Raw genomic sequence first — 15,155 nt, forward strand, 5'->3', positions numbered from 1 at the left:
GGCTGGCTGTCTGCCCTGGCGGCTCATCTTCCAGCACATTGGCACAGCCTGTTCTACACTGACCCCCAGCCCTTTAGGACAGAGACCTGCTTGGGTGCACTGCAGCTGCTGACCTCTGTGTCTTGGTTTTGTTTGCAGCATGCAGCTAGGCAGAGGAGGGTGATTTGCTGCATGCCCAGATCTCATCTCAGTGTGCATCCAAGCTGTGCTGCTGAGCCATGTCAGGTGCAAAGCATTTAGAAATAAATGAGTAAGAAGAGCAGAGTTTCTAACAAGTAATGTCATTTAATGAATGCTTTACTCTAGAAAATAGAAACTACCCAGATGCTGGTTGGTTGGGCTGTTTGGGACTGGGAGAAGGCCCTTGCCTGGACATACAAAGTCTTCTCTGGCTTCTTTTCTCAGCGTTTTCAGTTGCTGGGAACAAGGAACCATCTGTGTACTGAGAGAGACACTAAGGGGGCAATTTTTCTCTAAAATGTGGGAAGGGTGCAGAATGCCTTCCCACCCTGTCTCATTGGACAAGTGGTGTGAAGGGCTCAGAGCTCACCAAGATCTTTACAGCCGATTCATACCTAAAAGGGGTAGAGTCGAGTGGTGGTACGTACCACGGCTCAGTCCTCTACCACCACTGGAGACACCTCACTGTACACAACACCTTGCGGGCTCTGCTGTCGTCGCACGTCCTTCTGGATGCTTTTCTGCATGTGCTGTGTCTCTTCCCTCAAGGTCTGGCTGCTGATTCCAGGGAATATGCTTTTCAGAATGTCACAGTACACCATGTACAGCTCTGGGTCTATTTTGGGCTTGGGCAGAGACTGGGAGTTGCAGGCCTGCTCAGTGACTGAGTGCTGCAGCAGGTAGACATCACTGAAGAGCGCAGTGAGGATCTTGTGTGCAGCCTTGTAGGGGTCATCTTCAGACTGCACCATGGCCTTCAGCTCCATGAGGGTGTAGCCATTGTAACGCTTGCTGTCCTCGGCCAGGGGCTGCACGGTCTCACCTATGTGCCTCACTTTCCACTTCAGGCATTTCAGTTCTCCTTTCACATCCTCTAGTTCTTTCTCCATGGCTTGGAATTCCTTCGTGGTTACAAATCTCCTGCCAAGGAAAGAAGTGGCAGATACAGTGTGGAGTTGAGAGGCTCAGAGGCGTGAAATCAAGCCAGCTTGCCTGACCAGAGAGCCCAAAGTATGGCAAGGGGGATACTGGTCATGCTAGTGAGCACCATGCCTAGCTCTGATCTGGCAGGCTTTAGAGCATCAGCAGAGTTCCTCTCTGCTAGCACCGGCGAAGCTGTGCATTTTTTTAGGAGGAAATAAGGCAGCTTAAAACTGCCCTGTTGGAGGAGCTGAGGTTGACAAGCTGGCTCAGGGGTTGTCTGCAATCAAGCTTGGAGAGCTAAATGACTGCATGGAAAATAGGGTGTTTTGTTCCTCTGATAACAGAGTTTGGGGTTGGGGCACAGGGTTGTTTCTGGGAGCCAAACCCTGCGAATATCCAAATCATAAAAGATATGGGAGCCTCTTAATGACCCTACACCACCTTGAGTCCTTTGAGGACTTAAAGTTGTGTATGGTGTGGATACATACCTTTCATAATCAGGATCTTCTGGATCTGATTCAAACCCCTTTCCTGTATTCCCTAATCCAGTTCTAGAATAGCCAGGAGACTGGGAGCTGTCTTCAGGAGTCATTGTTGCTGGAGGCCCGGTGCTTTTCCTGGCTGGGGTCAGCGTGTGGTCTAATGCTGAGGCTTGTACGTCTTCTGCTGTGTGAGGACAAAAGGTGTAGAAGGAAGCCGCATTGATCCCTGGGCTGACTGGAGAGCAGTCAGAGTATTGCTGTGGCTTGGCTGAGCTGGGTGTTAGACTGAGCCTGGGGCTGGCCGGGCAAGATGCTGAAATAGTCCTTGCTCCAAACGGGCTGGAACACGATAGTACTAAATTTCTGTCTCTTTGCTCAAATGGTTGTGGGTTTGGTGATTCTCCGGGGGCCAATCTAGTGATGGAGGCAATGTCCAGCAGGGTTTGATCCTGAACTGTGGAGATCTGGCTGGTTGGTTCTGATGAAAGTGAAGAGCTGCTTGATGTGTCACTGGAAGAGCTTGACGTAGCGAATGGGGGCATGTTCTGAGCATTATGGTCACTCCTGTTCCTCTGTGTGCTACTGACACTTAGAGCTGGGTGTTGTGAAGCCCTAAAGAAAGACAAACATAGGCTTTTTCCTCTGGACTGGTCTAAAGGCTTCTAAAACAGTATTTGGCCTATTCTGGAACAACTTTAAGCTTGTTTCCCATAACTGCATTTCCCCGTGGGCTGATTGGCTTCTCATGCCTGCATAAAACCCTCTGCTTCTCATGGCCAAGAACAAAGTGTTCAAGAAAAAGCTACCAGTTCCTTCCTGGTGCCAACTAGCCCTTCATCAGCTCTCATCAGTGTGACAATCACTGGCATATCAATGTTCTCCTTCTCAAAAGTCATACAGCTCTGTGAGAACCAAGAATTTGATGCTGGAGAACAGGAAGGGAAGCAAGCTCCTGCCATATTGAGTGTGGTGATAAATCTCACTAAGAATGCAAAAGGATAAAGCCTGCCTTGCAGTTTTGCACAGCACTTGCCCTTGATCATCCTTGCAAAGCATGAAGACCTGCCCTCACCTTGGAGGCACACGCTGTAGTTTCCTGGTAGCTCTGAACAGTGACCCAGTGATTTAGGGGATGAACAAACGGGCAAGAGAAAAACAGAAGGGCAGCACAGAGTGACATCAGTGCTCTCCTTGTGACATTGTAGGACATTTCTTTTATACAGCTCAATGTGTTAAGGCCTTTTCTTCCCTCTCCTAAGCTGTAGATTTTCTACAGGGCTGCCCAGTTATTTTAGTTGGCTGGAAATGCCACCTGTGTGGGATGCCAAACTGTCACTCCTGAATATTTTTTTCCTGTGCTTTTCTTCTGGCTGTTGCCAGGCAGGAGAGATCCTGGTGTTTGGTTTTCATTTGGTTTTTATTGTTATGGCTAAATTTTACTTGGTTTGGCAAGGCTGATAGCAAGAGAGGAAGATGTGCCCATGCCGACTGAAGTTGTCCTGACAGGTACTGGCTGTAGCCTTGCCCTTGAAGGGGAACACAAACAGTCTGTGCAGATCATGGTTCAGGATTTCTAACAGCCAAAGGACATGACAAACTTTTGTAGCAACTGCAGTGCCCAACTTCTCTTTCACCCATATTGCTCTTGTGGTGGAACACAACAGAAAATCCTGGTCTGGATTGCTTATAGGAGATCTGGTGCACGAAGTCGTGTCCTCTTGGTACTGGTGGCTTGAATCTGCTAAACATTAACTTGTGCACCTCCCTGCACCTTTCTCGGTGTGGGATGCAGTTAAATGCCAAATTGCTAAGGTTTCAAGGGGTATGCCTCACACCTATTGGCTTCTGTAGGCTTAATTGAGCCCTTTGCTAGATTACAGCACAATAATAAGCTTTAAATCAAATTTAGAGGTTTTGTAATTGGAGAAAGCAGAGAGTACCAGAGCTATGCATAAAAACAGAGCCTAAAAAGAAGCATAAGGTGAGGTCTATAAAAGGCAGTGAGAAGGCAAGAGCAGGCATGGCTGGGGGAGCACCCTGCCCCAGCAATGCTTCCTGCCAGGAACTAGCTGAGCAGGGGTGGAATTGCCAGCTAGATATAAGCAAAAGCTTTTTCACCCTGAGGGTGTTCAAACACTGGGTCAAAAGCTGAGATACACATTGGGATCTCCATCCTTGGAGGTATTTAGAGCTCAGCTGGGTGAGGAACTAAGTGGCTTAATCCAGCCTGGCCTTGCTATGAGCAAGGGCCTGGACAAGAGACCACCAGAGGCCCTGTCCACCCTCTGTTTTCCTGTGATTCAGCCATTCTACATGAGTGAGAAGAACTTGTTTCCCCCAGAGAGCGCTGTCTGTGGGCTCATGGTCTGCTCTGAGAGCCAGAGCAGGAGTGGAAAAGGGTCAGCTCAAGGAACACAAAACTCCTGCTTATTTCCATCAGAGCTACTTCCCAGGAATTCCTTAATCCTCACAACAAACCTCACCACTCAGGAAATAACTTTTGCTGTGGCAAAATGTAGGATGCCTCTTGTGCCAAGAGCAAGCCCACTTTAAGGTGACTAAAATCAAAATGAAATGTAACATTTTTTGTTTAAAATATCTGCGTTTGGCCTCCAATATCTTAGAGTCTGAAACTAACAGCAAGGGAACAACAATCCCTGCCTGCATTCTGGGGGAAAATAGGATGTGCAGAGTAAAGGAGAGGCTGTTTGGGTACAGACACAACCTGAGCTGCTGCATTTCACATCTTTAGCAGAGTTGGCTTTTGTGTGATGGGGATTGGGTTGTTTGGTGGTTGAGGTTTTGGGGGTTTATTTGCATAAATCCAGGATGAGCTGTAGGAGATGGAATGTGTATTGAAAGATGCAGTTTAAGAGTGACAGAAAGCAGGTTTCATAACTAACCTCACTGAAATCGAGAGAAGAAACTTTTCCAGTCCACCTGTGCAGCAGAGGAAGCAAAAAGGCTTAATAAACTCTCACTTTGTTTTGCTTTTCTTCTTCCACCCTTTAATTCTCCCTGGCTGAGTTTTCTTTTATCATCATATTTCTCTCAGAAGCAGAGGAGCTGGTTGCTTAAGAAGCAATATGAAGCTTGTTAAAGCAAAATGTCAGTTTGGATTTTAGCAGAGGTGAATGAGGAAAAACTGAGACCTCTATACTTTGGAGTTTCCTGGTGGGCAAGGGTTTGCCTGAAGCCAGGAATGAAATTCCCATCGCTTTCAATACAACCAGGCTGGATCTTACATCTGTAACCATGGTGCTTTATCAGAGGGACTTTTTTTGTCCCCACCTGTTTTTATGTTGTGAATCACTATGAAGTGAATAAATTACAGGAAGAAACTGCAAGACCTGGAGTTAAAATCAATGCTGACATGAAATGGGAAGGTGATCACAGCTGTCAGGTACCTCCACAAGGAGAAACCTTGACACAACTTTGAGTGACACTTCAAATGCGTCAAGCCCTTGTTGTCTGCCCTCTTCCAGCTCTGTGCTGCTCAGCATATAAAGCATGTTCCCTGTTGTCAGAGTGACCTTGTCTGCCGTCTGTGCCTTGCCCTCTCCAGCTGAGCTTCTGCAACAGACTTTTTGTAGCACTGAATTTGGAGACATGTGGAAGTTGCCTGCAAACCCAGCACCCTTCCAGTTTGTGGTGCCTGTGACCAAGAAAATGATACCAGATATTGGGGGTTTTGGGAATCATTTTCACTGTGTTTTAAAGCTAGAGTTCTTCTGATGACTTGTTTGGATAGGGGAAAAAAGTGGCAAGGTGCTTCATGGTGAAGCACGGAGGGGCAAGTTGCATAAATCTTACTGTAGACAGCCAGTGGTGGGAGGATGGGAGAAGAGCAGTGGGATGGGCCCAGGGGAAATGTCTGCTGGGTGATGATATGGGAGGAAACCAAAATTTTCAAGGCCTTCTCTATGGCAGGTAACCCTCCTAAAATACCCACACTGCCAAAACAGTGACTGTGTTTTGGTTTTGAATTCTGACATAATTTTGAATAGTCTTTCAGTTTTCTACAAGAGAAACTGGTGTCCTGGACCCTGGGTTTATCTGCCTCACCTATCAACCAAGGCTTCAGTATTCAGTATCACCAAGGTTGGAAGAGACCTCAAAGATCATCAAGTCCAACCTGTCACCACAGACCCCATGACTAGAGTAGGGAGGACAATAGTGCCCACTGCAGGCTTGAACTCACAAGCTTCCCATTAAGGGTCTTATGTGCTACCAACTGAGCCACACTTCCAGCCACAGACAGTAAGAATGTGCCATTTCCTGCTCACCTCTTGTCTCTGTTACCATACGTGTCCCTCTTTGTGACATTTCTGCCACATCTCTTACCCCTTGTTCTCCGTCTATCACTCCCCTGCCCTGTGGCTCCCAGGCTCATTGATCTATGCAGCTGGCTTGTCATCTGAATGCCTAGTGGGGGGAGAAGCCTGGAGAGGAGGGTGGAAGTGGCATGGACATGTCAGATGTCTCAGATCAGCTGCACTTGCTGTCTGAAGGCTAACAGCAGTGAGCATTTCTTAGTAATAAATATCTGTGCAACCACCAAACAAACCCCTGACGTGAAACTTCTCCTTCTCTTGTTTCATTGTGCAGCAACTGTGCCCAGCCCTGCACATCTGAACAAAAAGTTGAGACCTCCAAGGTCAAAAATGAGAGCAAACAGCCTATTAAGAGCCTTTAGAGCTTTGCAATGGCAGTGCTAATTTTGGTATGAACAAAACCTGACTGAGGATATTTGGTGTATAGGGCCAGCACCATATGTCTGCACAGGAAGGCAGCTTGCTGAGAGGAGAGGATGCCAATTTATAGCTAGTAGAGCTCCCTGATGCTGTTCTTAGCCCAGCTTAGGCAATTTTAAGATTAAGACTCATCTGGAGTTACGTTTCTGATGAAATTTATACTTTAAGGACACTTCTCAAAGCAGACAGTCCAGTTTCAGCAACAGAGGAACCTGAGCTTCTGCCCTGATCACAGAAACACAGAATCACTATGTCTGGAAAAGACTTTTCAGATCACCAATTCCAATCACTGTCTAACTCTGCCAGGGCCACTGCTACGCTATATCCTTGAGCACCACATCTAGACAGCTTTTAAATACATCCAGGGATGGGGATTCAAACACTTCCCTGGGCAGCTTGTTCCAGTCCTTGAGAACTCTTTTGGTATAGAAGTTTTTCTTAGTGTCAAACCTAGACCTCCCCTGGCAAAAGTCCTGGCCAGGGGTCCTTCCCAGGTGCTGGCCTGGCATAAGTTTCTTCATGCTACCTGTGCTCTCACAGTGCTCCTGGGCTGCTCACAAACCTTCAGTATTGTCTTTTCTGGAATCACCTGGCCAGCTGGTGTTTTTCTTCCACCATTGCTCAGTCTTGTTCTTTAATTTCAAGTTTTCACTGTTTCACTTTGTGACAGCACTCCCCACAAATCCTGGCTTCTCAACAAAGAGCAGAAGCCCTGCTCTGTCTTTGTGGCTGAAGGACAGAAAAATCCATGATGTCTGAGGATGAGTGAGTATTCCTTGTATGCTGGTTGGTTCAAATTAGAACAGCCTCAGAGCTTTTCTAAGTGAAGACAGCTGACAAGTTCTCCAGAGAACAAAATGCTGGTCGAAGTGAGCAGCAGGAATAACTTGTGATGCTCTGCTCTGCATTCTCCTGGTACAGGACCACCTCTGTGTGAAGAGTTCAAAAAGAACTCAAAGTGATCTGCAGGTGGTGAGTTGACCAAGCAATGGTGAGGACCTAGGCTAGGTGCCTTCTTCTTTCATACAGGCAGCCCCATGGACAGCCAAAGGGGCAGTGTAACCTTCTTGTGGTTGCTCTGATGTTAGCAAAGCACTTCTCATCTTCTTCTCTTGCCATTAATATTTTCCTGCTGGCCATGAGCTCTTTACACAGGTGATGTGACCAAGAACTTTGGGAGTGTATGAAGCTAGAAACAATGTTAAGGAGTATCTTTTGATTAGATACAGGCCAGTTATGGCTTGTTGGGGTTTGTTCCAGGAAGCAGACTTTTGTCTGTAGTGAGGTTTGCTACCCTGAGCAGCAATAGCTATTATTTTTTCCTCCCTAATAAGCACAAATAATGAAGATTCTGAAGTTTAAGTTGGATTCATAAATAAACTGTGAACTGAGAGCAGAAGTTCACTCATGTCACTTTATTAATATTGATCTCATTGCATTACAGTAAGTAACTGATGTGAAGCTGAAATGGATGTACTGAAGAATGACCACTGTTCTTTAACCTGATAACAGGCTTCTGGTTCCCAGTTTGCTCTGACAGCGCTGGCAGCACACCTATGGAGGTAAGCTACATGTCCTTTCAACTCCAGTCCTGGGGCAGGACTGGGTGTAGGACCAACAGAACCTTGCTTCTATTCCTTGGCACACCTAATATCAAGAACTGTTATTTGTTCTTTGAAAGAAAGACCCTTGGACAGTCTTCATAATGAAATCAGCAGTTTTGAGCAGCAGCCAGGAGCTTGGCAGGCAGGGAGCTTTCTTGGGAAGTATGACCCAGATCAGTTTGGTACCAACAGACACTTTCAGGCCTCTGAAAATGAAGGATGCGAATCTGCCTATGGAGTGGTCCATAACTGACATTTTCAGGGAGCAGGAGTTGCCAAGTGACCTGATGGCAACCCAAGCTGGAGAGCAGTGCTAACACTATCATGCCTGTGGGGAGGCCACCTGCAGTGACGTGGGACTGAGGAGCTGTTCCAGCAGTTCTGAGGAAGGAACAGGACCCTCAGTTATGAGGGAGGGTTATGGGCATCAAGCTTCCATGAGTATGCAGCTGAGATGTGCATCTCAGCAAGACAGAGGCAGCCAAATGCAATGAGGTTCCCAAATGTTAATAGCGCCGAGTCAGCAAGTCACTTTCCCAAGTCTCCCTCCTGCTGAATGAAGAATCACTTGGCCTCTTTGCAAGGAAATAGATGCATGAAACTGCACACATCTTTCCTGGAGAGTAAAGGAAAAGTAGAGTATTCAGAGCAGGGCAGGAGCCATGCTCCAGTATGGCTCTGTGCATTGAACCTCTGCTTCCCATAGCTTCAAGTCAGAGGTTTTTCTTTTGCAAGCGCTGAATAAAAGCATAGCAATTTTCTGAGTAAGAGCAAGGAATGGCATTAATTATCCCAATGGTATTGTCTACCCAAGCTGCTTTCAATCATTTTTATATTCAATGGCATGCATCATCGTGAATTGGTGATAAATATAGATAAAAAAAGATAGTGATAATGAAAGTTATACAGGTGTAAATGAGAGCGTATTTTTAAACTACTATGAAGTCACAGCTCCTGCAGATAACAGAAAATTATAGGATATGTGCACATCCTAAATGGAATCCTGGAGGATTTTGTACTGTTCATGTGCTACTTGATTATGGCTTGGGCATCGCTGTCTGGGGAAGTTACAAACCTCTGTTTCCACAGCTTCCTACTCCAGACCTTATTCTTAACCCCGTGGAGCCAGCGTGGGGATGGAACAAGCCACTGCGTATCGGACATACTCGAGCCATGGTCACTTACTATTTGGGGAGCAGCTATGGAGGCACTGTAACCTCAGGTCCCCAGCCTCAGCCCTCTCCTCCTCAGTCCTGGAAAAGAGAATATAGAAGTAGCACCTTTAACAGAAACAAAGGCTGCTCCCAAATGTACAGGACGGAAGGGTCAAAAGCAATAAGAGTACAACATACCTGGGCTCCTCCATCTATAGCCAGCCAGGCCCATTATGGAGATCGTAATGGTCTCGGGAAGGACTTGGTTCCTTTGGCTTTGCCCCTCTCGGGGGAAAGCTTATGTAAAGAGGCCATGGGGAATAGAAATGAGGGGCTCAGGGCTGCGTCTCTCCCACTCTTTCACTCTTCTGGATGAATCTAAGCGTCGGGGACTAACAGCATTGTACAGGAGGGGAGTGGTGGCAGTGGGGGTGCTGCTAGTGCTACACCATTTAAGGGCCAGTCCATGCAATTTCCCAGAAGGAACAGCTCTGCGGGTAAACCTTCCTGTGTTGCAGAATAAAGTACAGAATAAATCCAAGGCAGAACGTTACACTCACGCCTGTGTGCCAATGGAAGGTGGAGGGTCAGGCTGGAAATCCTTACTGATGTCCACATGAAAGGGAACCTGCTCTGTAAATGGGAGGTGTGGGAGGCTGGTAGCCGCTCAGATGTCTAGGTGATCAAGGAGCAAAGCAAAACAAAAGCTTGGCATTCCTTTGGGAAGCACTGATATGATCTGCACAACATCTCAGTTGAGTGCAATGGAGTCAGAGGGAGAGCAAGCTGCGAGTAAAGTGCATTATTGTACCAAAAAAAGGAGGGAAAACACAGCATGTGTGAACAATGGTTTGGAAAGTTCTCATTCTCATAGCGTTGGGAACAGCTCTGATTTATTATCTCTGCAACAGCTTTGGTCCTGCTGCCTGTTTCAAATGACTCCTAGCACTTCAAAACTACATTTTCTCTCCCTGCAGAGACATTTCATCTGCACTGGCATCAATGGCAGTTTGAACTCACCTCACTCTTGGATTTCACCAGTAGCATCTGCCTGAGGTTGGGTGGGTTTTGCAGATCAGAGTAAGGGCTCAGTCAGCAGGAAAAATGTAGAATCAGCTGCAGAGCTATAATGGCTGTTGATGGACAGCTGCAAGTTGGCAAATGCTGTGCTATGGATGAGTGAACAGCAGAAGGCTGAGTCTTCCAGATTTACTTGCTAAATTTGTATGTTGGTTTAACTGCACCTAATGAGGCAGATTTGCTTCACAGGGAGGAAAGGCTGGAGGAAAAGCAGACAGGAGACAGGGCTGATCTCTAGGGTGCCCTCTCCCACTGGTGCCAGGGTGGGCTAATCTCCTTTCTGCTATCAGCAGTGGCTCCAGTTCTAATAGAACTCAACACCTTGGCCTCCTGCAGCCTGACCAGGTCTGGATGAACTGCCAAAAGCTGCTGCTCCTTCTCTTGTCAGTGGTGAAAGAGGGCTATGAGTAATTCAAGTTTCCTTCTGTCATTACACTAACTTTTATTCCTTGCCCAAGGCAGTGACAAAGATCTTACTTGGATTTTATTTCCACCCTTTCAGGCCCCATGTCCCTGCAACCAGACTTCAATCCTCATGTGCTCTCACCCCAAGCCTCAGTGTTCCCTTGTCCCAGATTTCCCTCCCTATAGCTACACCCTCCTTGTTCCAACAGCTGTGGCTATTGTCCCGAAGTCTCCACCTGTCATGTAAACACTTCCAGCCTTTTCCCCAGCATACCAAAGCAGAAGAGAGGAAAGTTTTCCTTCTTTACCTGAAAGCAAGAATCCACAGAGTTCTGGGAGCAGGGACAGGGAGTGGCTGAAAGGGGAATTTTTAATACTTGAATAAAGGGAGTCAAGAAACTGGAGAGAAGCTTGAGAAGGACACTGTGCATAACTTAGCTGCACTGTCCCTTCCCTAATGGATGTGAGGATGTTCAGCCAGTTGGTCTAAATGAGTGCAGTTCTTGTGAATGTCTCCTAATTATTACACAGCCATATGGGCAAAGCTGCTGAAACTGCTACATCCATTACTGATTGCCATCTTGCCTTCCTCTCACTGCATTTTTAGAATCCACAAAGTAGGTGTAGAACATTTATTAGACATGACACTAAGAAAGATGAAGATGTGACAGTCTGATTGCCCTGAAGTTAGTACTGCCCTGGGAGGGTCAGCCCAGTCCCCTGCTTCTGGGCTTGATGCTCTCCTAGCCTCACAGGCGGGCTTGTGCAGGGCAGGGAGGAAAGTGATGGATGTTATGGCATGACCCCACCATGGAGCAGCTACACCTCTGTGGCAGCAGGCAGTGGCAAAGGGACAGTGATTCTGGGACCACTGTCTGTGTGCTGCAGGGCGTTACAGAAGCCAAATAGCTGGGCAGTGGCAGAGGAGAAGGTCCTGGCACATTGACATTCCTTCACTTGACTGTCCCACATAGCTTATCAGACTATATTGGAGAGAAGGGAATCCCTGTCCCTTTATGGCTTATCTGGAAATACCCCCAGACCAAAGGAAGCAGAAAAGTATCTGAAGGGTTCCTCCTCTGCTAGCCTGAGTGTGGATCATGCTCAAGATCACATGGGTCAAGAGTATTCATATGAAACAGAGTGGAAAGAAATTGAGAGAGAAGGAAGAGAGGTAGCTCTTACAAACTAACAGTAAACCAAAACATTGAAAAAGATGAGCAAAGGTTATGGACAACTTCTCAGATAAAAGGAACACCATAGAAAAGGGAGGAAAGCCAGTAAGAGGCCCAAGACTGAAAGCTGACATGTCACAGATAATGCTACCCATAACTTTATAGAACAGTTAAGACATGAGCAGTACCTTCAAGCCTGTATCTGCTTAGGCTTACTCTGAGGGCTCTGGTATCTTTTAGATCCAAAGAGCCATAATATCTTTTAATTTCATGGTATTAACTGTAGAGTCTCTTTTGTCTGGACTTTCCAAAGTATCCCAGGCCTGGGAAGGAGAGAATTGTTGAATACAACACTATGAATCTTTAATTTTTCAGCAGCTGTTTAAATGCTTTCCCAGTGGTACAAACAGATGCCTAGCTGGTGAGTGACAAATTCTGTGTCTTTGTGGTTGCAGGTAGCCAGAGGATTTGGCTGTCTCTGTGTGAGCTACCTCTGTTTGCCACCTGGTTGTACTTATGTGAAAGAGGGGAGATTTAAATTAGCTGTGAGGAAGGAGTTATTTACTGCGAGGCTGGAAAGACACTGGTGCAGGTTCCCTAGAGAAGCTGAATATGCCCCATCCCTGGAAGTGTTCAAGGCTAGGTTGGTTGGGGCTTTTGAGCAACCTGGTCTGCTGGAAGGTGTCCTTGCCCATGGCAGGGGGGTTGGAATTAGATGATCTTTAAAAGTTGGAACTGGATGTTCTGTAAAGGCCCCTGCCAGCCTAAACCATCCTGTGACTTCAGGACTGAGGCTGGATAACTATGTGCTGTCCAAGGTGGAGCCCACACAGGCTCTGGAGCAGCATTTGAACTGTACACCTATTGATGTGATTCTAAAGGTCCTTCCTGTGTTCCTTACAGCTGAGGCTGTTCTTAAGATGCAGGCTGTGCTAGGGGAGGGGATGGGGTGGCCTGATGGAGAAGGAGGGGATCAGGACAGTAAGCCATGCATTGATGTGGTTCATCCTCTGTATCTCCTGCACTGGGTGATGAACGTGGTGCACCCTTGGTGAACAGGGAGCTCTTTGGGGCATTTCACCTCTTTCATCTGTCTCTAGTAAATCTTCTGTTGTTGTATGCAGCTACATGCAGTTAAAATTAAGTGAAATACAACAGGATTATGTTTGACAAAGTACTTGCAAGATTAACAGCAGTATTTTACTGTCAGGATCTCTCATCAAACAAATTTATTCTCTGGGAGCAGAGGCTTGTAGAAGAATATTCCAACAAAAAACTTTTATCAGACAGAATGGGGCTAACACTTTTCTTCCCTGTCTGCCAAAAGATAAACTGCAGCTGCTGGGACTAATGATAAAGCTGTAACATCCACTAGAAATTTATTGCTCTTAGAAAACTGCCTATTGCACAATACAGAGGGAGGCTGGCTGTGAGGGCACAGTGGTTGCTGGGTCTGTACTGAGGCACAGGAACGTACCAAGAGGGTCATGAGATGCATAAAGTAACTGGAAGGAAGAAAGGCTGGAGGGTTTTATTTATGAGATATGAAAAGGAACATGGGGGTGTAGGAGTAGGAGGGAATGTGAAGTATCCCTGGGTTTATGCACAGGAAGGGAAGAGAATTGTGCAAAGGGAGATGGGAGATGGGAGCGAGGGGAAACTGTAAGGGTGCTGGCACCCAACACATGTGGCTGCATTGGACCCCCTGGGCTCTCAGAGGATCTCCAGACCACGGTCCTGGAGCTGATCACGAATATGTCAACTTAAAAATAAGTGGATCTGATGCTGTGGAGCTTGAAATGATCCCATGGTAACACTGTCTCTGGGCTTCTTGTTACGTATGGAGATACAACAATTAAAACAATGTGACATTAAAAAAAGAAACTCTCAGTCATGAAGTTTGGGAACATCACCTGCTTGAGCTGTGTTTGCCAAATGTTTGTGGAGGGGCCTGGGGGATGCAACCAACAAGTGAATTGTTCAGATGAGTTCAGAATGAGCAAGGAAGCTGGAAGGGCAGAATGAAATATACATCCCAGGCATAAAGCAAGTGGTAGGGACAGCACATTGTCACTGCATACTGGTCAGAATGGCTGTGGCCAGCATGCAGGGCAATCACCAGGAGCAGGCTGTTCTCTGTGTGTGTTACCTAGTGTGGAGAGTTCTGAATGACATGGAGTAAACAAGAGCTTAAAACCACATTGGTTTGTACTGTCTATAATGGGACTTGTCACTTGTCTTGGGCATCTGTTTGTAAATCCCTTGCTGGCTGAGCAGGTAAGTTCAGATCTTCCTTCCATGAGGCCTGAAAAAACCTTGAAGCTGCAGTTGGTTTCTTGTTGCTCCCTGGGGCCCTTCACCTGTTTATCTAGCATGTTGGGGTGGAGGTCTCTTGGCTTACAACATGGGTTTGAATGTAAGGTGTATGGGGTATTGATTTACATCTATCTAAAAAGCTGGCTGTGTAATAGGGTGAGTGCAGGAGGAATCAAAATCAAACCACACACAAATACCTGTGTGAGTTAAGAGGGTTTACTGTCCTCCTTGCCGTTCAAGAGTTTGGGTGTTTACTGCTTCAGAAAGGGCAGTAGTGGTACTTGATCAAGTTTCCTCAGCAGTTCCCAGTGTAACTCACCATATTCTCTTGCTTACAGTTCTGCTGGCCTCTCATCTGCAATTCTCACTTCAATAACTCACCTGGTTGTTTCTTTTTCCTCGACTGACTGTTTGCCCTTGGCTGAACATTTTCCCTGGCCAAGGGTTGATTTCTGCTCAGGAGAAGTGGCTGACCACGTCCCCTTCACTGTGGCTGGGATTTATTTCTCACCCAGAGAATTATTTAAAATTCACTGTCATCTCTAAGTGCAAAATTAGGAAAACTGTGCTTGTTTGACTAATTTCTCTTAGCTTTCTAGAATGCCTGAGAGGTAGAGTGAAAACTTGAGAGCTGGCAGAGAAATGACTGTAACAGTAGAGACTGTTAAGGCTGGGTAACCAAAGCAAAGCATGAAGTTCTTAGTTCCTCCTGCTCAGGAGAGCTCCTCACCTCACCACTGCGATGTCTGATCACTTTAAATCTTCTGTCTCCTCAGAACTTCCCAAGTACCCTCCTCTTCCCCTGAGAAAGTGCCACGCAGGTCAGAAGGAGAAGAATGAATCTTCCTCATGTTTTGTCTCCCCAAACATCTTAGCAATACTTCCAATGATTAGCTTTTGGTGAGGATTCTCTGTACTTATCAGCTCTTCATTCCATGAAGATATCTCTGTGGAATTCATGACACCTTCCCTGTAGTGTGAGTCCAGTATTTGTGTGCTCTTCACGAAGCCTTAACCTTCTGGAAGAACTAGGGCAGCAAGTACCCAGTGCAGCCATGTGGGCCAACTAAGAGAGCACAGA

The 15,155-nt window shown here is 46.5% G+C and overlaps 1 protein-coding gene across 1 annotated transcript in view; it reads right to left on the reverse strand.

Annotated features, from left to right (window-relative positions):
• Positions 1 to 265: 265 nt before the first annotated feature.
• Positions 266 to 15,155, reverse strand: part of GSG1L (GSG1 like) — a 67,391-nt gene continuing 52,501 nt past the window's right edge. Inside the window, exons 6-7 of the mRNA XM_054180740.1 lie at positions 1,593 to 2,198; positions 266 to 1,101 (exon numbers count right to left, since the gene is read on the reverse strand). Of these exons, the coding sequence (XP_054036715.1) occupies positions 615 to 1,101; positions 1,593 to 2,198 (1,093 nt within the window). The 3' untranslated portion in view covers positions 266 to 614. The remainder of the gene's footprint in view (positions 1,102 to 1,592; positions 2,199 to 15,155) is intronic.

The sequence above is a fragment of the Dryobates pubescens genome, chromosome 4 (genome assembly GCF_014839835.1).
Source record: "Dryobates pubescens isolate bDryPub1 chromosome 4, bDryPub1.pri, whole genome shotgun sequence".
Taxonomy (NCBI): domain Eukaryota; kingdom Metazoa; phylum Chordata; class Aves; order Piciformes; family Picidae; genus Dryobates; species Dryobates pubescens.